The 23211-nt window shown below is 42.6% G+C and overlaps 1 protein-coding gene across 2 annotated transcripts in view; it reads right to left on the reverse strand.

Moving 5' to 3' along the window:
- Positions 1–354: 354 nt before the first annotated feature.
- prmt3 (protein arginine methyltransferase 3) overlaps positions 355–23211 on the reverse strand; it is a 109304-nt gene continuing 86447 nt past the window's right edge. For both annotated transcript variants that reach the window (XM_065011796.1, XM_029638678.2), the window contains one exon: positions 355–777. In XM_065011796.1, the coding sequence (XP_064867868.1) occupies positions 668–777 (110 nt within the window). In that variant the 3' untranslated portion in view covers positions 355–667. The remainder of the gene's footprint in view (positions 778–23211) is intronic.

Raw genomic sequence — 23211 nt, forward strand, 5'->3', positions numbered from 1 at the left:
ATTGAAAATAAGAATTTGTTCTTAACTGACTTGCCTAGTTAAATAAAGGTAAAAATAAATAAATATATATATATATGTTTGATAATCCACTCAGTTTTGATGATCATTTCAGGATATTTGACCTAAATCTATTACTATTTCCCTCATGCCCATTTTTACCAGATTTAGCCTTTAACTGATTGAAAATGGCCTTAAAAATAAAAAAATATACGTGTTATCCAGCCTAACTTTGTGTGTCAGGAAAAAATGGGAATGTCACAGGAAAGTGTTGACTCTGTGCAAAAGTGAAAAATGTTTCCACAACCAAGTAGAAACATTTTTGAGAAATGCCGCTTGCCAAGAAATCAACTCAGATTCTGTATGAGGGAATGTGTTTATTAACAGGTATGGCATTAAAAATGCAGTGAACTCCACAGCTTGTTGTTCAAGCACACTTCATACTCTCCCTGTCTCACCACTCTGTCAGTCTAACTTTCATTTTTTTTTTTTTACGAATCCCTATATTATCTACATTTACTGCTCCATATGAAGATAAGCTGTTTCTGATTCCATAAGAGTTAAACATTTCATAATAACAACCATAATAATACTAATTGTTTTGGCAAAGTCTGGGGAATATTTCAGTTCAGCCACACTATTGATGATCGTAGTCATGTGATCAGTGAACTCACTGCAGGCTGTAGGTCTGCTTCATGTCATGGAGGTCAAAGGTGATGAACAGCGAGCGGGGGTCCTTTTTGTTTTTGCGTACGGTGATCCGTCCCTGAAGCTCCTCCCCTAAAGAGGAAAACCAACAATAAAAGTGAGAGGCTGAGCACCAACCTTTGACTTCTGTTCACCTGTATTGGAGCGCTGCAGGGTGAAGTTTCCCTAGGAACAGATCTAGGATCAGCTTCCCCTCCCCCAATCCTAAACTCGACCATTAATGGTAATATGCTACACTGAGTCTAGAGGCAGAACCCCTCCTAGGCAGTTTAAGAGTAGGGCTATTCAGTTATAGTCCCGGAGTGCCATATCAACATCAGCACATTGAATATACTCTCAGACCAATAATTCAAAATCAATACATAATAAATCAATACATTAATTGATCAGAGTAAAATGTATTAAATCCAGGTACTCTAAAGCGCCTGTGTGTGTGAGAGAGAGAGAGAGAGAGAGAGAGAGAGAGAGAGAGAGAGAGAGAGAGAGAGAGAGAGAGAGAGAGAGAGAGAGAGAGAGAGAGAGAGAGAGAGAGAGAGAGGATTTGATGCATGTAGAAGAGTGGATGTGTGTAGGGACATACAGTGAGCTCCAAAAGTATTTGGACAGTGACACATTTTTAGTTGTTTTTGCTCCAGCACTTCTACAGATTACGGATAATCCTCAGTGAATCGTGAATAACGATGAGTGAGAATTGTTAAGTTCATGTTTTAAGTATCCCTATATTTCTGTTACTATGGGGCTGCACAAATAGCATAACCCCCCCAAAAAGTCTTGAGGTATGATATTTGCGCATCTAACTTTCTCACTCATAATTATTCACGATTCATTCAGGATTATCCGTAATCATGGTAGCATCCACATTAAATGTAGAAGTGTTCAGAAAAATATTATATTCTTATTTACAGTAAAAGTGACTCCAAATTGACACAATACATTATTTACCATTCATGTCTATTGAGCCCAATAGATTTATTATCTGAAACGCATCCAAAACAGATAGAAAATGCATCCAACAAATGTTTAGAGTCACAAGCTTGATGTAGTCAGTGTGTGCTATGAATATGGGACCAAATGCTACACTTTTTACTAATTTAATACGCAAGTGAATTTGTCCCAATACTTTGGGGGGGGCTATGTAATGGTTCAACCTCAAATTAAAGTTTTCATTTAAACCACATAGCCATTGCATCATTTCACATCCAAAGTGCTGAAGCAGAGCGCCAGTTACTGTCCCTATACTTTTGGAGCTCACTGTATATTTTATTTATTTATTTTATTTTACCTTTATTTAACTAGGCAAGTCAGTTAAGAACAAATTCTTATTTTCAATGACAGCCTAGGAACAGCGGGTTAACTGCCTGTTCCGGGGCAGAACGACAGATTTGTACCTTGTCAGCTCGGGGTTTGAACTTGCAACCTTCCGGTTACTAGTCCAACGCTCTAACCACTAGGCTACCCTGCCGCCCCATGCTTTGGTATGTGCCTACGAGAGAGAGACAGAGCATTTGTGTGTGAGTGAGAGAAAGTGTCTGTGCGTCAGTGAGAGAGAGGGTGTGTGTGTGTGCATAGCCAGATGGTGTGGTGAACCTCATGTGTTTCAGTACAATTGCACACCACAGTGTGTTGGCAATATAGGGGGGGGGGCAGGAGGAGAAGGTGTGATAATTACAACACATAATCACTTTGATTAACTCCACGTGTGTCTGCCGGGGGTAAATGAATGTTTACCCAATCGGCAAACAAGTCCTCCTCTATGCCAGGCGTTCCCTATTGATGGAGGTTAGAGGAGGACATGGAGAGAAGAAAAAAAAACGCTGACGGTGGCGTTTTCCTGAGCGAAGCTGCTGCTGCCGATGACTGTCTCATCTGAACTGTCACTGTGGCGACACTGTCAACATAGCAAAGTCTCTGGGCGCCACGCTCCGAGGCTGTCACTCCATTACAGCGGAGTGATGTACACACTGGAGCAGAGGAAGCGGAGGAGAGAGTGTGTGTGTGTGCGGGGGGGGGGGGGTATGAGAGTTAATAGTGTATCAGTTTGTGTATTCCTACGTGTGTGTGTTTTTGGCGGGGGGGGGGGGTATGAGAGTGAATGTGTGTGTATCGGTTTCTCTGTGTATTAATAACAGGGTCGTTCTTGAATTGTGGGGGCATTTGGGCATGGCATTTTGGAAATTAACTTCCCATACTAAATCAGCTAATATGACTAATGACTTTAAATAATTGTTACCAGTATTATAACATTGTGCCACTGCAACCAGTAGGGGTGTAACACCAATGACAGTAACACTAATGACACATTTTTAGGTAATTGAGGATTTTCTTAAAGTAATAATGTAGTGAAAATCTCACTTTTAGAAGTAAATATTCTGTTAAAGGGATACTTCCCCAGAGTCAGATGAAGTCTTGGATACTATTTGTATGTCTCTTAGTCCAGTATGAAGGAAGATAGAGGTAGTTTCGCGACCCAATGCTACAATGACTGCGAAGCACATTGACTGCGAAGGGACTGACAAAATCCAAAGTATCCCTTTAACTCATACACAAATAATGTTGTTGACTCGTCCTATACTCATATTTGTAGCCAAAACATACATTAAGAAAAAACACTTTAAAAAACCCTACCTCAAACTTGTGGATGTTTCAAAAATGCTTGCTAATTCCTCATATAAAGTGACGTCACGTTGGCTCATTAGCTGAGCTGGCTAATCAGCGGATTACTTTAATATATACACACTACCGTTCAAAAGTTTGGGGTCACTTAGAAATGTCCTTGTTTTCCATGAAACATACATGAAATTAGTTGCAAATTGAATAGGAAATATAGTCAAGACATTGACAAGGCTATAAATAACGATTTTTCATTGAAATAATAATTGTGTCCTTCAAACATTGCTTTCGTAAAAAAAAACTCAATTTTCAGCAATTACAGCCGTGCAGACCTTTGGCATTCTACTTGTCAATTTGTTGCTTCCTGAAGCACCTCCCACAAGTTGGATTTGCTTGATGGGCACTTCTTACGTACTATACGGTCAAGCTACTCCCAAAACAGCTCAATAGGGTTGGGATCCGGTGACTGTGCTGGCCACTCCATTATAGACAGAATACCAGCTGACTGCTTCTTCCCTAAAAAGTTATTGCATAGTTTGGAGCTGTGCTTTGGGTCATCCCCTGTTGTAGGAGAAAATTGCATATTTTCATTTTCATTCTTCTTTGTGATCCGAACACTTCAAACATAGATTTGTCTGTCTATAACACTTTTTTTCCAATCTTCCTCTGTATAGTGTGTGTGTTATTTTGCCCATCTTAATCTTTTCTTTTTATTGGCCAGTCTGAGATAAGGCTTTTAATTTGCAACTCTGCCTAGAAGGCCAGCATCCCGGAGTAACCTCTTCACTGTTGACGTTGATACTGGTGTTTTGCGGGTACTATTTAATGAAGCTGCCTGTTGAGGACTTGTGAGGCATCCGTTTCTCAAACTAGACACTCTAATGTACTTGTCCTCTTGCTCAGTTGTGCACTGGGGCCTTGTTATGGGATATTTATGAATAATTACTAAATTATGTATACATTTAGGTTAGAAATATAACTAAACAGAATAGTACTCTGTTACTGTATGAATGTATGAATCTTATTAGAATCATAATACTGAAAATAAGGTGTGTAGTTTTAGTCAAGAATTAGAACAAGGACTTTCTGTTCCTTGTTAGAAACGAATGGAGCTATCGTCAGACCAGCTGGAATGCTGTGTTCCTTACAGGACATTCTGTCCCCACCCAGGGAGGGGAGAGACCTTGGGCTTGTAGTAGATTGTTTAACAGCTGGCAGACAATGTGAGAAGGCTTGTGAACTATATTGCCATTGTATCTGAGAGGAGGAGGGACGTTTATGACAAAATGTGAGGTATATAAACCAATGTACATGGTATTATGACCAGAACGTTCCCATGAATAAAAATGTACATATTGTTCTATTGTAGACTGGGCCTCTGTCGGTCTTCATTTCTATCAGTATCCTACACATTTTTTTTTTTTTTTTAAATGCCTTCCTAACAATCTTAAATAAACATGCCCCATTCAAGAAAATTAGAACCAGGAACAGATATAGCCCTTGGTTCTCCCCAGACCTGACTGCCCTTAACCAACACAAAAACATCCTATGGCGTTCTGCATTAGCATCGAACAGCCCCCGTGATATGCAGCTGTTCAGGGAAGCTAGAAACCGTTATACACAGGCAGTTAGAAAAGCCAAGGCTAGCTTTTTCAAGCAGAAATTTGCTTCCTGCAACACTAACTCTAAAAAGTTCTGGGACACTGTAAAGTCCATGGAGAATAAGAACACCTCCTCCCAGCTGCCCACTGCACTGAAGATAGGAAACACTGTCACCACTGATAAATCCACCATAATTGAGAATTTCAATAAGCATTTTTCTACGGCTGGCCATGCTTTCCACCTGGCAACTCCTACCCCGGTCAACAGCACTGCACCCCCAACAGCAACTCGCCCAAGCCTTCCCCATTTCTCCTTCTCCCAAATCCATTCAGCTGAAGTTCTGAAAGAGCTGAAAAATCTGGACCCCTACAAATCAGCCGGGCTAGACAATCTGGACCCTTTCTTTCTAAAATTATCTGCCGAAATTGTTGCCACCCCTATTACTAGCCTGTTCAACCTCTCTTTCGTGTCATCTGAGATTCCCAAAGATTGGAAAGCAGCTGCGGTCATCCCCCTCTTCAAAGGGGGACACTCTTGACCCAAACTGCTACAGACCTATATCTATCCTACCATGCCTTTCTAAGGTCTTCGAAAGCCAAGTCAACAAACAGATTACCGACCATTTCAATCTCACCATACCTTCTCTGCTATGCAATCTGGTTTCAGAGCTGGTCATGGGTGCACCTCAGCCACGCTCAAGGTCCTAAACGATATCTTAACCGCCATCGATAAGAAACATTACTGTGCAGCCGTATTCATTGATCTGGCCAAGGCTTTCGACTCTGTCAACCACCACATCCTCATCGGCAGACTCGACAGCCTTGGTTTCTCAAATGATTGCCTCGCCTGGTTCACCAACTACTTCTCTGATAGAGTTCAGTGTGTCAAATCGGAGGGTCTGCTGTCCGGACCTCTGGCAGTCTCTATGGGGGTGCCACAGGGTTCAATTCTTGGACCGACTCTCTTCTCTGTATACATCAATGAGGTCGCTCTTGCTGCTGGTGAGTCTCTGATCTACCTCTACGCAGACGACACCATTCTGTATACCTCCGGCCCTTCTTTGGACACTGTGTTAACAACCCTCCAGGCAAGCTTCAATGCCATACAACTCTCCTTCCGTGGCCTCCAATTGCTCTTAAATACAAGTAAAACTAAATGCATGCTCTTCAACCGATCGCTACCTGCACCTACCCGCCTGTCCAACATCACTACTCTGGACGGCTCTGACTTAGAATACGTGGACAACTACAAATACTTAGGTGTCTGGTTAGACTGTAAACTCTCCTTCCAGACCCATATCAAACATCTCCAATCCAAAGTTAAATCTAGAATTGGCTTCCTATTTCGCAACAAAGCATCCTTCACTCATGCTGCCAAACATACCCTTGTAAAATTGACCATCCTACCAATCCTCGACTTTGGCGATGTCATTTACAAAATAGCCTCCAATACCCTACTCAACAAATTGGATGCAGTCTATCACAGTGCTATCCGTTTTGTCACCAAAGCCCCATATACTACCCACCATTGCGACCTGTACGCTCGTTGGCTGGCCCTCGCTTCATACTCGTCGCCAAACCCACTGGCTCCATGTCATCTACAAGACCCTGCTAGGTAAAGTCCCCCTTATCTCAGCTCGCTGGTCACCATAGCATCTCCCACCTGTAGCACACGCTCCAGCAGGTATATCTCTCTAGTCACCCCCAAAACCAATTCTTTCTTTGGCCGCCTCTCCTTCCAGTTCTCTGCTGCCAATGACTGGAACGAACTACAAAAATCTCTTAAATTGGAAACACTTATCTCCCTCACTAGCTTTAAGCACCAACTGTCAGAGCATCTTACAGATTACTGCACCTGTACATAGCCCACCTATAATTTAGCCCAAACAACTACCTCTTTCCCAACTGTATTTAATTTATTTATTTATTTTGCTCCTTTGCACCCCATTATTTTTATTTCTACTTTGCACATTCTTCCATTGCCAAACTACCATTCCAGTGTTTTACTTGCTATATTGTATTTACTTTGCCACCATGGCCTTTTTTGCCTTTACCTCCCTTCTCACCTAATTTGCTCACATTGTATATAGACTTGTTTTGTTTTTTTTTTGTTTTTTTTTACTGTATTATTGACTGTATGTTTGTTTTACTCCATGTGTAACTCTGTGTCGTTGTATGTGTCGAACTGCTTTGCTTTATCTTGGCCAGGTCGCAATTGTAAATGAGAACTTGTTCTCAACTTGCTTACCTGGTTAAATAAAGGTGAAATAAATAAATAAATAAAAACATTCTGATATAGCAGACTGAGTAGTTTAATGGAATTGGTTAATGAACACATAGTTACTAAATTCATCTAACAGGCCTCCCACTCCTCTTTCTATTCTGGTTAGAGGCAGTTTGCACTGTTGTGTGAAGGGAGGAGTACAAAGCGTTGTAAGAGATCTTCAATTTCTTGGCAATTTCTCGCATGGAATAGCCTTCATTTCTCAGAACAAGAATAGCGTCAGTCTAGTTTCAGAAGAAAGTTATTTGTTTCTGGCCATTTTGAGTCTGCAATCGAACCCACAAATGCGGATGCTCCAGATACTCAACTAGTCTAAAGAAGGCTGGTTCAATTGCCTCTTTAATCAGTAAAACAGTTTTCAGCTGTGCTAACATGATTGCAAAAGGGTTTTCTAATAATCAATTAGCCCTGTAAAATTATAAACTTGGATTAGCTAACGTGCCATTGGAACACAGGAGTAAAGGTTGCTGATAATGGGTCTCTGTACGCCTTTGTAGATACTCCATTAAAAATCAGCGGTTTCCAGCTACAATAGTCATTTACAACCTTAATGTCGACACTGTATTTCTGATCCATTTGATGTTATTTCAATGGACAAAAAATGTGCTTCTCTTTCAAAAACAAGGACATTTCTAAGTGACCCCAAACTTTTGACCGGTAGTGTATATATATATATATACACTGCTCAGCAAAGAAGCCACTTCTCTCCAGGAAAAACATCAGGGACAGACTGATATTCTGCAAAAGGTACAGGGATTGGACTACTAAGAACTGGGCTAAAGTCATTTTCTATGATGAATCCCTTTCTGGTTGTTTGGGGCATCCGGATAAAAGCTTGTCCGGAGAAGACAAGGTGAGCGCTACCATCAGTCCTGTGTCATGCCAACAGTAAAGCATCCTGTGTGGGGTTGCTTCTCAGCCAAGGGATTGGGCTCACTCAGAATTTTGCCTGAGAACACAGCCATGAATAAAGAATGGTCCCAACACATCCTCCGAGAGCAACTTCTCCCAACCATCCAGGAACAGTTTGGTGACTAGCAATGCCTTTTCCAGCACGATGGAGCACCTTGCCATAAGGCAAAAGTGATAACTAAGTGGCTCGAGGAACAAAACATCAATATTTTGGGTCCATGGCCAGGAAACTCCCCAGACCTTAATCCCATTGAGAACTTGTGGTCAATCCTCAAGAGGCGGGTGGACAAACAAAAACCAAACATTTCTGACAAACTCCAAGCATTGATTATGCAAGAATGGGCTGCCATCAGTCAGGATGTGGCTCAGAAGTTAATTGACAGCATGCCAGGGCGGATTGTAGAGGTCTTGAAAAATAAGGGTCAACACTGCAAATATTGACTCTTTGCATCAACTTCGTGTAATTGTCAATAAAAGCCTTTGCCACGTATGAAATGCTTGTAATTATACTTCAGTATTCTTCCATAGTAACATCTCACAAAAAATATCTAAAGACACTGAAGCAGCAAACTTTGTGGAAATTAATATGCGTGTCATTTTCAAAACTTTTGGCCACAACTGTGTATATATATATACAGTATATAAGAGGTCGACCGATTATGATTTTTCAACGCCGATACTAATTATTGGAGGACCAAAAAAGCCGATACCAATTAAATCGGCCGATTTTTTAATGTTTTTATTTGTAATAATGACAATTACCACAATACTGAATGAACACTTATTTTAACTTAATATAATATAATATAATACATCAATAAAATCAATTTAGCCTCAAATAAATAATGAAAAATGTTCAATTTGGTTTAAATAATGCAAAAACAAAGTGTTGGAGAATAAAGTGAAAGTGCAATATGTGCTATATTAGAAAGCTAATGTTTAAGTTCCAAGCTCAGAACATGAAAGCTGGTGGTTCCTTTTAACATGAGTCTTCAATATTCCCAGGTAAGAAGTTTTAGGTTGTAGTTATTATACAAATTATAGGACTATTTCCCTCTATACCATTTGTATAGGCACTTTAGTATTGCCAGTCTAACAGTATAGCTTCCGTCCCTCTCCTCGCTCCTCCCTGGGCTCGAACCAGGAACACAACGACAACAGCCAACCTCGAAGCAGCGTTACCCATGCAGAGCAAGGGAAACAACCACTCCAAGGCTCAGAGCGAGTGACGTTTGAAACGCTATTAACGCGCGCTAACTAGCTAGCCATTTCACTTCGGTTACACCAGCCTCATCTCGGGAGTTAATAGGCTTGAAGTCATAAACAGGGCAATGCTTGACAAACAACGAAGAGCTGCTGGCAAAACGCACTAAAGTGCTGTTTGAATGAATGTTTACGCGCCTGCTTCTGCCTACCTCCACTCAGTCAGATACTTAGATACTTGTATGCTCAGTCAGATTATATGCAACGCAGGACATGCTAGATTAATATCTAGTAATATCATCAAGCATGTGTAGTTAACTAGTGATTATGATTGATTGATTGTTTTTTATAAGATAAGTTTAATGCTAGCTAGCCACTTACCTTGGCTTACTGCATTCGCGTAACAGGCAGTCTCCTTGTGGAGTGCAACGAGAGAGAGGCAGGTCGTTATTGCGTTGGACTAGTTAACTGTAAGGTTGCAAGTTTGGATTCCGCGAGCTCACAAGGTGAAAATCTGTCGTTCTGCCCCTGAACGAGGCAGTTAACCCACCGTTTTTAGGCCATCATTGAAAATAAGAATGTGTTCTTAACTGACTTGCCTAGTTAAATAAAGGTGTAAAAAAATAAATACAAATAAAAAAAAATGGCTAAATCGGTGTCCAAAAATACAGATTTCCGACTGTTAAGAAAACTTGAAATCGGCCCTAATTAATCGGTCGACCTCTAACACACACACACACACGCACGCACACATAAAAGATTGGACACACCTACTCATTCAAGGGTTTTTATTTATTTTTATGACTTAATAGTGAAGACATCAAAACTATGCCAAGAGTGTGCAAAGCTTTCATTAAGGCAAAGGGTGGCTACTATATATTTGGATTTGTTTAACACTTTTTTGGTTACTACATGATTCCATATGTGTTATTGTCAGTTTTGATGTCTTCACTATTATTCTACAATGTAAAAAACAGTACAAATAAAGAAAAACCCTTGAATGAGTAGGTGTGTCCAAACTTTTGACTGGTACTGTGTGTACACATATATACACACACACACACACACACACACACACACACACACACACACATATATATATATATACACATACGTATATAAATACATACATATACATACATACACACACAGTCGTGGTATTAATTTTTACAAAGTCTGCTGCCTCAGTTTATATGATGGCAACTTGCATATACTCCAGAATGTTATGAAGAGTGATCAGATGAATCGCAAATTAATTGCAAAGTCCCTCTTTGCCATGCAAATTAACTGAATCCCCCAAAAACTTTTCCACTGAATTTCAGCCATCCCACAAAAGGACCAGCTGACATCAGTGTCAGTGATTCTCTCGTTAACACAGGTGTGAGTGTTGACGAGGACAAGGCTGGAGATCACTCTGTCATGCTGATTGAGTTCAAATAACAGACTGGAAGCTTCAAAAAGAGGGTGGTGCTTGGAATCGTTCATCTGTCAACCATGGTTACCTGCAAGGAAACTTGTGCCGTTATCATTGCTTTGCACAATGGGCTTCACAGGCAAGGATATTGCTGCCAGTAAGATTGCACCTAAATCAACCATTTATCAGACTATCAAGAACTTCAAGGGGAGCGCTTCAATTGTTGTGAGGAAGGCTTCAGGGCGCCCAAGAAAGTCCAGCAATCGCCAGGACCGTCTCCTAAAGTTGATTCAGCTGCGGGATCGGGGACCCACCAGTACAGAGCTTGCTCAGGAATGGAAGCAGGCAGGTCTGAGTGCATCTGCACGCGCAGTGAAGCGAAGACTTTTGGAGAATGGCCTGGTGTCAAGAAGGGCAGCAAAGAAGCCAATTCTCTCCAGGAAAAACATCAGGGACAGACTGATATTCTGCAAAAGGTACAGGGATTGGACTACTAAGGACTGGGGTAAAGTCATTTTTTTCTGATGAATCCCCTTTCCGATTGTTTGGGGCATCCGGATAAAAGCTTGACACTGAAGCAGTAAACTTTGTGGAACCAAATTTACACTAGTTTGACAGCTGGCTGAGGAGGTTGTAGTAGACATGCTGTCACAAAATGAAGGGGGTCTGTTCTCAGAGTTCAGCAACAGCTGACATCAGTAGCATACTGCACTGACCCGTGGCAGAACAGGCATGCAGTTTCTTCATGAAAACTCATTAATTGTGTCGTGTCTTTACAATCATTAAATTGAAGACTTAGTTTTTATCAAAGATTCTCTGTAATTAGTATTACGCGATCAAACTGATTAATCATGTAACCGTCATTAACTAGGAAGTCGGGGCACCAAGGAAAATATTCAGATTACAATGTTATAATTTCCCAATATAACGTTTCAGATATTTTCATATCTGATCAATAGTCTTTTGATTAATGAATTATTTATTTTATCTCACATTAGTCTCATTCCAAACGTTGTAAATTGTTGGTTATCTGCACGAACCCAGTCTTCACTATGAGTCATCCATACATCAATTGTCTTAAATCATTTATTTATTACTAACTAAGTAATTCACAGAACTGCATAAACAAAACAACAAGGTAAGACAAAAGGGAAGTGGTGGTCGACAAGAATGAAAAGTCAGAGACTCTCTCTCTCGGCGGTTGTCGTTCTTCGCGTTCAATGATACCGAATTCCTAGCTGCAGACTAGTAATTAATGTCAAAGACGTGTTCTTATTCTGTCGGTATCGATAGTCTAAGAGTTTAACCACGTGTTATGGTTAAAAGATTCAGCAATGGTCTGCAACCTTTGTACTCCCGTGATTGAGAGAAACATGGTCATGGAATTTCTCAAAGTTGGGTTTAATTCGGAATTGCAGAAAAGGGACTGTCCCAGGTTGCCTGACCCTAACTGGGCTCAGAGGCGGTCCTCTAATTTAGTTCAACTCAAAAGGGAATTAGAGTTTCCTTCATTAAAACAGTCCAAAATCACGTTACACAATTTTACAAACAGTGTCAGACTCACTCATTCATCTTATACAACAATTAGATGTAAACCTCATATCTGAGGCTACTATATAAACAGCGTTATGGTAATGTAGCCACACCGTCTCCCATGAGCTTCCCCAAGTTGTAACAAACGGACCAGTTCGTAGCTGGATTCTTCAATCTTTTATACCTTCTCCGGAACATGAAATTTGTTCGGACCTCATGTTCTGTGAGGTGGAAGACATTTCTTTGTTCTCTATGAAAATTCACTCTGTCTCTTATACTGTGTGGCCATGAGGCAAGGTCTTCTCCTCAGGAATTTACAACCTCTCTCTGACCACAGCAGCCTAGTTGAGGGAGGCAGAGAGAGGGGGATGGGGCTTGCTGTACCCAAAGAGGGCAACGTCATGACAATTGGGATAAAATGTTACTGTAGCTAGCTAGCTAATGGAGGAAGCGTTCACTTTAGGAGTGTGTTCATTGGCTGGTTAACATCCGATTTGTTTCATATGAATTGACTGGCATAGAGCTAGCAAGCTAATGGTCAAATTTAAGCTAGTTTTCAAGCACATTGTCAAACTTAAGAAATACTCCTCCTTCATGCACAAAACTCTTTAGCATGATGTAACATAGTGGAACTAACACTTCATCCGCAAAGATTTATTGATTTGGCTTTGATTCATCCTGGTGTTTTGAGGCAGAAATTCTTAGCTCCCATCCCTCACTGGTGCTGGCTATGCACTGGGATCTATAAAAGGCGGTATACCTGCAAGACAGTGGTAAATCTTGAAAGGGCATATAAACATTGGCTTATTGTTTTTTTTTTTTTACAGGTAACATACCATGTTTTTTTTTGTCTGAAATAGGTATAAATGTGAACGAAAAATGCAGGAAAAAAACTCAACCATGCATCAAAGTCAGCGTTTTCATCGTAAGTTCACATTATCAAGACTGAGTTAATTGTAACTTCACAGTATCCCGACTCAGACTCATGACTCAGGGGCCAAAATAAGTGTGTGGACTCTTTTTGGGGAGGCTCCAAAACCTATCCATCACCCCCTCCACACGGGTACACTGGGCTGGGAGCAGGCTGTAGGAACAGGATATTTAGCAAATAAATCGCCTATAGCAAATAAATCGCCTAGGCAGGCACTTTTAATTAAAGACAACCATGCAGATGAGGGCTGTCAGAAGACAATGCTGATTCCTCAGTCAGTGGTAGCGTCCCAAATGGCACCCTATTCCCTAAATAGTGTACTACTTTTGACTAGGGCCCTATGTGTCCTGGTCAGAAGCACTATATAGGGAATAGGGTGCCTTTTGGGACACACCCAAAGTGAATGTGAATCTATTCCTTGTCTACGTGAAAATCATTATATTTCCCCTCTTCTGTCACAAACCCAATGAGCTGGGTCCTATCCAGAGCACACCGTAGAAAATATATTAAAAAAAAAAAAAAAAAAAAAAAAAAAAGAGCATGTTGGCGTTTATTTTACTGTCTAGACAGTAACTTGCTGTTGGCTGGGCTCACCGCTTGTGCCATCAAACCCCTCCAACGTATCCAGAATGCCGCAGCCCGCCTGGTGTTCAACCTTTCCAAGTTCTCCCAGGTCTGCTCTAGTGTGCAGCATCCGTCAAATGTTGGTTCAATAAATAACCCAGAATTTAACATTGTTATCAGGACATATTCCTAAAGTGTGGAAACCAGCGTATGTGCTGCCACTACATAAGGGAGGTTGATTGTTGTGATCTTGACAACTATCGTCCCATATCAATGCTTTCTTGAATCGTTGGTGAATGTGAAACTTCGTAGATTCTTTTATCTGTATTTGGAATGTACATCAATCAGGGTTATGACCAGTACTATTACTGCAACCACATCAGTTGTAAATTATATTGTCAACGCTTTGTATGCTAAGATGAATTGTGCTGCCCTATTTATAGATTTGTCAAATGCTTTTGATACAGACGATCATTCTATCTTATTAAGTTGTCTGTGTTAGGTTTTTTACGAAACAAAGCAATTTTTACGAAAGACAATTTTGACTTTGCAGCTGGCCTATCTAGCGGAAATCGTTCAGTTCTGCTGCCAGGGCAAGATTCATGACAAGCATCAACCTGACAAAAATGTGCAGGTACTGAACACGACCCATTTCTTTCAGATGAATGACAAAGGGCTGGGAAAAGGGGCTGAAATGGAACCCAGCCTTGCTCAACGCTTGAGGGGAGCCAGAATGGGAAGGCAGGCTATGCAGGGGTATGCTACAGTAAGTCTAAGTTTGTGTCCCAAATGGCACCCTATTCCCTTTTTAGTGCACCACTTTTGACCAGGGCCCATTGGGTTGTGGTCAAAAATAGTGCACTATATAGGGCAAGGGGTATTCAATTCTTATTCTATGAGGTCCGGAGCCTGCTGGTTTTCTGTTCTACCTGATAATTAATTGCACCCACTGTCTAAATCAATCCCTGATTAAAGGGGAACAATACAAAAAAACGCAGTGGAACCGGCTTCGAGGTCGAGAGTTGAGTTTGAGGGATATAGAGAACAGGGTGCCATTTGGGACGCATCCCATAGCTTGGAATGCAGGGTTTAAAAAAGGCCAAAAGAGTAATTGCTCGACTGCGATAGTCCTCTGACAAAATGCAAACCTCTGCAGGGTAACTAAAATGATTCTGGGATTAAATGATTGAATAAAAGAAAACAAACTTGGAGGAAAACTGGGAGGAAAATTCGACTTTTCTGCCGAGAAACACACACACACAGAAATGCTACAAATGCTCATACAACAGAAACACAACTTTAATCAGAGTCGTGCTTATTAGGGTACGCAACAGAAAGGGGAATGAGCACTTCTTCAGGTAGTCCATCCCTGTTTCAGTATGTTTTCTTCCGTATGGTGCCTATTGAACACAACCCAGGTGTGCTAGTAGAATAGATCAATAGGCTATGTGAAATGGCTGGTTGTCCCTGAGGACTGGATTGAGAAACACATGATGACATCATATAAGAGTCTAAACAGATTATGCCTAATCTGATCATTAACACCAAAACAAATGTTCACAAACACATACTTTGTGAGTCCCAAACCTCAAACCTCAAATGTTGCGGTACTGTTCAGTTGATTAGTGAGACATTATACACCACTGTATTTTCTCCGCAGCGATAACCTCAGGACTCGAGAAGGCCCTAGGCTAGTGCCTCTAGCAATCTAGCAATCTAGTGAAGTAGCCAGAAACTGTGGCAGAAAAATGTAGATGTTTATCATCTCTGTTCATCTCTCGCCCTCCTTCTGCTCAGATTTCTCCAAACAGAGGGTGGTCACGGTCTCTCTTGCCCAGCAGGTCAAACTGACCTCACATGGCAAAGGTAAGAACAAGACAAGGTAACACTTAACTTGACACTTCTGCCATAGACCTATATATACATTTTTTTGCAGACATCGATTAGAAGTAGCAAATGTTGCATGCACGTATGTTTTTGAGGACCACACTGAAAAATGGTTGTTTAATGTTATAATGCGTCATCATGTGTGCTTTTAAGCTGTACATTAAAAACATTTAAAAAAATCAAGCACGCATGCACACACCTCCCTTTCCAACTTCTCCCAAGGCAGAACAACTTCCATCTATCCCCCCCAGCACTGCAGTGATGTGCACAGCAGCAGCATTTCAACCTAGTCTCCCTATCTCCCCCTTTCTACATAAAACTCTCTCTCACCCTCCTCTCTTTCTGTCTAAGAAGAGGTGGATAGGTAGAGGAGGTGTAGTCAGGCAGTGTCAGGGGGTCGTATATCCTGAGCACCTGTCTGAGCAGTACATAAAGCAGGCCTGGGGAATTACACCCTGCTGCCTGCCTGATGCAGCTCAGCTCCTCAAGGACCTTCAGCACTAAAACACAGGGGGGGGGGGGGGGAGAAAGTGAGAGTTGGAGGGAGAGTGAAAGAGAGATAATTCCATCAGTAAGAGGCACAAGAAGAAGACAGAAGAGTTATGGCAGGACAAAGGGCACAGAGAGGACACTAGAGTTAAAGGGATGGAGGAAAGTGACTTGCCGGCCTATCGAAATCTGCAGCAAACTCCCACCCGAGTTTCAGGTCCTCTGGTTGATCCAAGACACAGATAACCAGGCCATGGTTAATCTATAAGATCATGGTACATCCTCGGACACAAAGTATGACCTTGTTTCTTGAACAAACAACCAAAGTAGGCAGCTGAAAAAATGATATATATAAAAATAAATAAATCCCTAACCCTATGAAAATCCCACCTCATCCATTTCCTAGTCATACAGAACAGAAGAGCTTTGTTCCAGCCCACTGCGTGCTGTTTTTCTCTCTCGAAACACCAACATCTCTTTGCGTGTGTGTGTGTGTTTTGACTTTCAGCCTCCTGTGGTTAATTACTGCACTCATACAAACACATCACATATGCTTCAGTCTCACCACAGATGTATCACCGGATGCACAGAGCGGAGAGACATTGGCGTTGCTGCAGGTCAGGTTGTGTTTCTCAGCCCTTGTTGTTTTAAATCAGGTGTGTCTCTTTAACAGCACTCTGTAAAATAAATAGACCCTTTGCTATGACAAAGGTCTGAGCCCTTTGCTATGACGCTCCAAATTGAGCTCAGGTGCATCCTGTTTCCATTGATCATCCTTGAGATGTTTCTACAACTTGATTGGAGTCCAACTGTGGTAAATTCATTTGATTGGACATGATTTGGAAAGGCACACACCTGTCTATAAGGTCCAACAGTTGACAACGCATGTCAGAGCAAAAACCAGGTCATGAGGTCGAAGGAATTGTCAGTAGAGCTCTGAGACATGATTGTGTCGAGGCACAGCTCTGGGGAAGGGTATCAAAAAATGTCTGCAGCATTGAAGGTCCCCAAGAACACAGTGGCCTCCATCATTCTTAAATGGAAGAAGTTTGGAACCACCAAGACTCTTCCTAGAGCTGGCCGCCCCCGGGCCAAACTGAGCAATCGGGTGAAAAGGGCCTTGGTCAGGGAGGTGACCAAGAACCCGATGGACACCCCACAGAGCTCCAGAATTCCTCTGTGGAGATGGGAGAACCTTCCAGTAGGACAACCATCTCTGCAACACTGTACCAATCAGGATTTTATGGTAGAGTGGCCAGACGGAAGCCACTCTTCAGTAAAAGGCACAAGTTTGCCAAAAGGCACCTAAAGGACTCTCAGACCATGAGAAACAAGATTATCAAGGATCTGATGAAACCAACATTAAACCTTTTGGCCTGAATGCCAAGCGTCGCTTCTGGAGGAAACCAAGCACCATCCCTACGGTAAAGCATGGTGGTGGCAGCATCATGCTGTGGGGATGTTTTTCAGCTGAGAGACTGAAGGATCGAGGGAAAGATGAACAAAGCAAAGTACAGAGAGATCCTTGATGAAAATCTGCTCCAGAGCGCTCAGCACCTCATACTGAGGTGAAGGTTCACCTTCCATCCGCTTGAGAGGATCTGCAGGGAAGAATGGGAGAAACTCCCCAAATACAGGTGTGCCAAGCTTGTAGCATCATAACCCAAGAAGACTCGAGGCTGTAATCACAGGTGCTTCAAAAAATGACTGAGTAAAGGTTCTGAATACTTATGTAAATGTAATATCATTTTAATTTTGTTTTATAAATGAGCAACAATGTATAAAAACCTGTTTTTGCTTTGTCATTATGGGGTATTGTGTGTAGATTGATGAGGGCAAAAAAAATATTTAATCCATTTTAGAATAAGGTTGGAACGTAACAAAATGTGGAAAAAGTCAAGGGGCCTGAAAACTGTTCCGAATGCTCTGTATAGGGGAATAGGATGCCACTTGGGACGAAGGCCAGCTCTCTTTCTACGAGGTCAGTACCTTTTCCCTTTCCAGTCTTTATAGACTCTCCAAATTGTCTTTTGTATTGAATATTGGGTGTTGATTTGTGGGATACACTTTTTTTTTTTTTTAGGGATGTGAGAAATGGAAAATAAACATTAAAACAATAAGAAAAATGTATAAAATTCCATGTGACTCACAATGTAGCTGCCCTGCTGCAGGAAATGGTTTGAGTGTCATGGTGCGTCCCTTCCAGAAGGTTAAGCATCGCTCCTGTACTACCATTACTGTACCTCAATTCCACCCAATTTAATTTCTCAAAGTATTACCATACAGGACTTCCTTCATATTGTCGCTTGCCTTTCCCTGCCATTTTTCCAACTGTTAACAAAGATGAATCAACCTCCTTGCACAATTGATCCCTCGACTTCTTGCACGTCAAGATTAGATTCCACTAGGAAGATTGTGTTTTTGTAATGGAGGAGACTGATTAGTGGCCATACTTCAGAGAACACGAACACTTGCATCTTTCATAGCGAGCTAGCGAGGGAGGGAGAGAGGGGGGGGGGGCACAGTATAGGCAGGTTGGCCACCAGGCAGACAGTCAGAACCGCACACTAGGCCTATCTATCGGTGATCAAAAACTGTATCTCGCAATGGAATGATGTATGTAGAGAGAGAAAGAGAGATAATCCCACCAACATTGATGTGAACCTGGCTTGCAGTCAAATGGCACTTTTTTCTAGCCATACCATTCTATTCCTTTTTCTATGCTCTGAGCTGATAGAGGAAAGGGAGGACTAACGTATTTCCTGCCGCTTCCACTCTCTGTCAGCGTGCCAAACGTCACCCTAATTCCTTACAGAAGATTTACAATCTCAGACTTTCGCTAATATGTCTCCCCAAAAAGCTCGTCACAGCCACCAGGCCTTTTATTTGCTTTATTTCTCCAATATGCCAGTGTTTAGATGTTTGCTTTTGGGGGTATGCGTTCCCCAATGGGGTACTATAGACACACACCTCAAACATCTAATTTATGTTTTGTCTGTCCATTCTGTGAGACATTTAACCTGTGATCTTGTTTGTAATGTCACATCCATATTGTCATTACCCACGTACACAACATATTTCCAGGTGAGTTGGTCTGTTTTGAGGGCGTTTAGTATGCAGGGCAGTGCCCATTCCACCAGTTGTGAGTAATGACAGAGGCAGGTGTGTGAGTGTGTAGCACATTTCAGCAGTAGTGAGTGTTGTGATAATAGTGAGCTATGTGTGTGCACATGTTAGTTTGTGTGTGTGTGGGGGTGGGGGGGTATTCCAGCAGTAGTGAGTGTTCACAGCCTAACTTGGGGATCTCATCACTCTGTTAACTGATGCCTAAGGAGAGCGGGTGAGTCAGCTAGCGCCAAATACAGAGCGCATTGAGCTAATTTACCTAAGGGCTGGAGGGCATTTGTGGGTGTCTGCTTGTTTGAAGAATGAAATGTGCATGCATGAGGCCAGCAGGGTGTGTGTGTGTGTGTATCCAGAGCGTTGATGGATAGAGAAGCACTACCGGAGCACTGTAGATCGCACCAAACTGGTTTACTCTTCAATAAGAATACATTTAGAAAAAATAGAACAGTCACTGCAAATCTCTTTCTCACTCACTCACGGTGTGCATATGGCAGAGGCTGCTGTTATGAGTTGGGCCAGATTGTCAGCAGATGCTAGGCGACCTTTCTATACACTCTGCAGCGTTTTAACCCACTTCAACACTGCAGGGTCTTAACCCATTTTAACACTGAGGTGTCTCAAAACTAGGGATGGGTATCGGTAAGATTTTAATGGTATTACCACTCTTACCGATACTGCATATCGATCCGGTACTTTAACGGTATTCTTATCGGTTCTTTTTGTATTTTTTTTACGAAAACAAACAAACAAACAAACAAATTAAGAACAGAATTAACATTGCTTTATTTTCTGAAATGTAAAATAAATCAAATGAACAATCATTTACAGCAAAAGAAACAGCAATGTTTTGAACAAATCACTATTATAGACTGTAATGTTGTGATGATGGAAATGTAAAACAAATTAAATTATCAATATTTTCCTGCAAAAGAAAAGACAGTGGTATAGATCAACACATTTACATTTACATTTAAGTCATTTAGCAGACGCTCTTATCCAGAGCGACTTACAAATTGGTGCGTTCACCTTAAGACATCCAGTGGAACAGCCACTTTACAATAGTGCATCTAAATCTTTTAAGGGGGGTGAAAAGGATTACTTTATCCTATCCTAGGTATTCCTGAAAGAGGTGGGGTTTCAGGTGTCTCCGGAAGGTGGTGATTGACTCCGCTGTCCTGGCGTCGTGAGGGAGTTTGTTCCACCATTGGGGGGCCAGAGCAGCGAACAGTTTTGACTGGGCTGCGCGGGAACTGTACTTCCTCAGTGGTAGGGAGGCGAGCAGGCCAGAGGTGGATGAACGCAGTGCCCTTGTTTGGGTGTAGAGCCTGATCAGAGCCTGGAGGTAGTGAGGTGCCGTTCCCCTCACAGCTCCGTAGGCAAGCACCATGGTCTTGTAGCGGATGCGAGCTTCAACTGGAAGCCAGTGGAGAGAGCGGAGGAGCGGGGTGACGTGAGAGAACTTGGGAAGGTTGAACACCAGACGGGCTGCGGCGTTCTGGATGAGTTGTAGGGGTTTAATGGCACAGGCAGGGAGCCCAGCCAACAGCGAGTTGCAGTAATCCAGACGGGAGATGACAAGTGCCTGGATTAGGACCTGCGCTGCTTCCTGTGTGAGGCAGGGTCGTACTCTGCGGATGTTGTAGAGCATGAACCTACAAGAACGGGCCACCGCCTTGATGTTAGTTGAGAACGACAGGGTGTTGTCCAGGATCACGCCAAGGTTCTTAGCGCTCTGGGAGGAGGACACAATGGAGTTGTCAACCGTGATGGCGAGATCATGGAACGGGCAGTCCTTCCCCGGGAGGAAGAGCAGCTCCGTCTTGCCGAGGTTCAGCTTGAGGTGGTGATCCGTCATCCACACTGATATGTCTGCCAGACATGCAGAGATGCGATTCGCCACCTGGTCATCAGAAGGGGAAAGGAGAAGATTAATTGTGTGTCGTCTGCATAGCAATGATAGGAGAGACCATGTGAGGTTATGACAGAGCCAAGTGACTTGGTGTATAGCGAGAATAGGAGAGGGCCTAGAACAGAGCCCTGGGGGACGCCAGTGGTGAGAGCGCGTGGTGAGGAGACAGATTCTCGCCACGCCACCTGGTAGGAGCGACCTGTCAGGTAGGACGCAATCCAAGCGTGGGCCAGGCCGGAGATGCCCAACTCGGAGAGGGTGGAGAGGAGGATCTGATGGTTGCAGGTAAGGCTGCAAAAGTTCTTAGCAGTTCTTCTGGAGAAAGATCAACATATTTGCCTTTGGCAGAAGTCGGGACCTCTCCTGGCTGATTGTGTTCCCTCAGTCGAAAAGACCCTCTCGCTAGGGGTGGAGGAGGCTTGAGCACAGAGGTAGCTTGTTGCAATGTCTGTGAGGAGGGACAGAGTAGCTCTCTTCTCCTACCACCACATCACAGGATCTTCAGCCATGGGGACTGTCTCCTCCATTTCCTCTCCTTCAGAATCCTCCTCCTGTTGCAGGTGTTCTGTGTCTGTCTGCTCCGGCTCCTCTGACAGCCCTGGTGTTGCTCCTGTCACATTGGCCTCATCAGTTGCTTTCCTCAGCCTGTCCCAGGTGGCGTCACTCACCGGCCTCCCTTTAAATCTGGGGTCCATTGCTGTGGCCTCATGCAGGAAGGCTTGAATGTCCTCATCCTGATAGCGCTCGGAGAGGTTCTCCCACACCTTCTCTTTGATGGTTGCCACAAACGTTGTATCTTCGTGCTTCACAGTGAAGTGCTTTTTGGAGGATGGGTATGATCTGTCCACAGGTGGCATTCTTTTCACCTGACACACACGCAGTGTGGATGTGTAGAGGATTCTCATGACCTGGACAAACTCCTCAGCCTTATGGAAGTCCTCGTCCTTCAGACGGTCCAGGTAGTCCTTGGTCATTGCTTTTCGCAGTCATGGGTCCAAGGCTGCTGCTTGGATCGCTGGATACTCCTTCATGAATCTGGTCTTGACATCAAGGATGACTGAGTGTTGCGGAAGGCCTGAAACGACAACAAAAAACAACATACAATTAATTACCACACACTTGAATATTGAATGAAATAGTTAAATGTGGGAATTTCTAAATAATACTTTTAATAGATTGAACTGGCTTCTTACCAAAGAGCTGCTGCTTTTCCTTCAAGAATGTTTTGGATAGGGCTGCCCATTAATCAATGGAAGAAGGTTTGTAGATTTTCTGAGCTGCCAGATTCAATGTGTGCGCAAAGCATCCTATTTTTAGGATGTGTAGCCTCTTGATGGCAACATCCATATCGCCAGCATTATCAACAGTCACAGGTACAATCTTGCTCGGCTCTATCTCAAACTCTTCCAGAATGTCTGAGATCTCCTCTGCCACTACTTCGGCAGTTTGCCATTTGTACACTGCCCTGGTGTGGAGGACATTCTGTTTTACACTGCCCTGGCTTTTGTAGTACACTGTAACAGTGAGATAGTGGTCCTGACAGAGGCTGGTCCACCTGTCTGATGTGATGGCTAACTTTGGCACGTCCTTCAGCTCAGTGATCACATTGGCCTTTTCTACACCATACCAGGTAGGAATTAATGTGTCACTGAGGTAACTCCTGGAGGGAGGGGTATATTTGGGGATGCCTTGCTCATCTCCCTACAGTAAAACAAGATATTCCATGTGTTGAATTATTGTGTATTGTATTGTGGAGTGATGGGACTAACATACAACCCTTTTATACTACTATATCCTAAAAATGAATACAACTCAACAGACTATTACCTAAAGCCCTTGGACTCCACTGTTGGAAAGGGGTGTAGGCTTTTCACTAGGTGGCACTCATTCACCCTCTCCTTAGTCATCCTCCCACTAGCTGCCAGCGTGAAGGGGCTTTGGGATTGTCTTTGGCTTGGACCAGCGGCATTAGAGGGAGGAGTGGGTTGGTTCACTGTAGCTGCAACTTTAACAAAAAAGTAGGAAAATCTTTAAATGGGTGAT

The sequence above is a fragment of the Oncorhynchus nerka genome, linkage group LG27 (assembly GCF_034236695.1).
Source record: "Oncorhynchus nerka isolate Pitt River linkage group LG27, Oner_Uvic_2.0, whole genome shotgun sequence".
In the NCBI taxonomy this organism is placed as follows: domain Eukaryota; kingdom Metazoa; phylum Chordata; class Actinopteri; order Salmoniformes; family Salmonidae; genus Oncorhynchus; species Oncorhynchus nerka.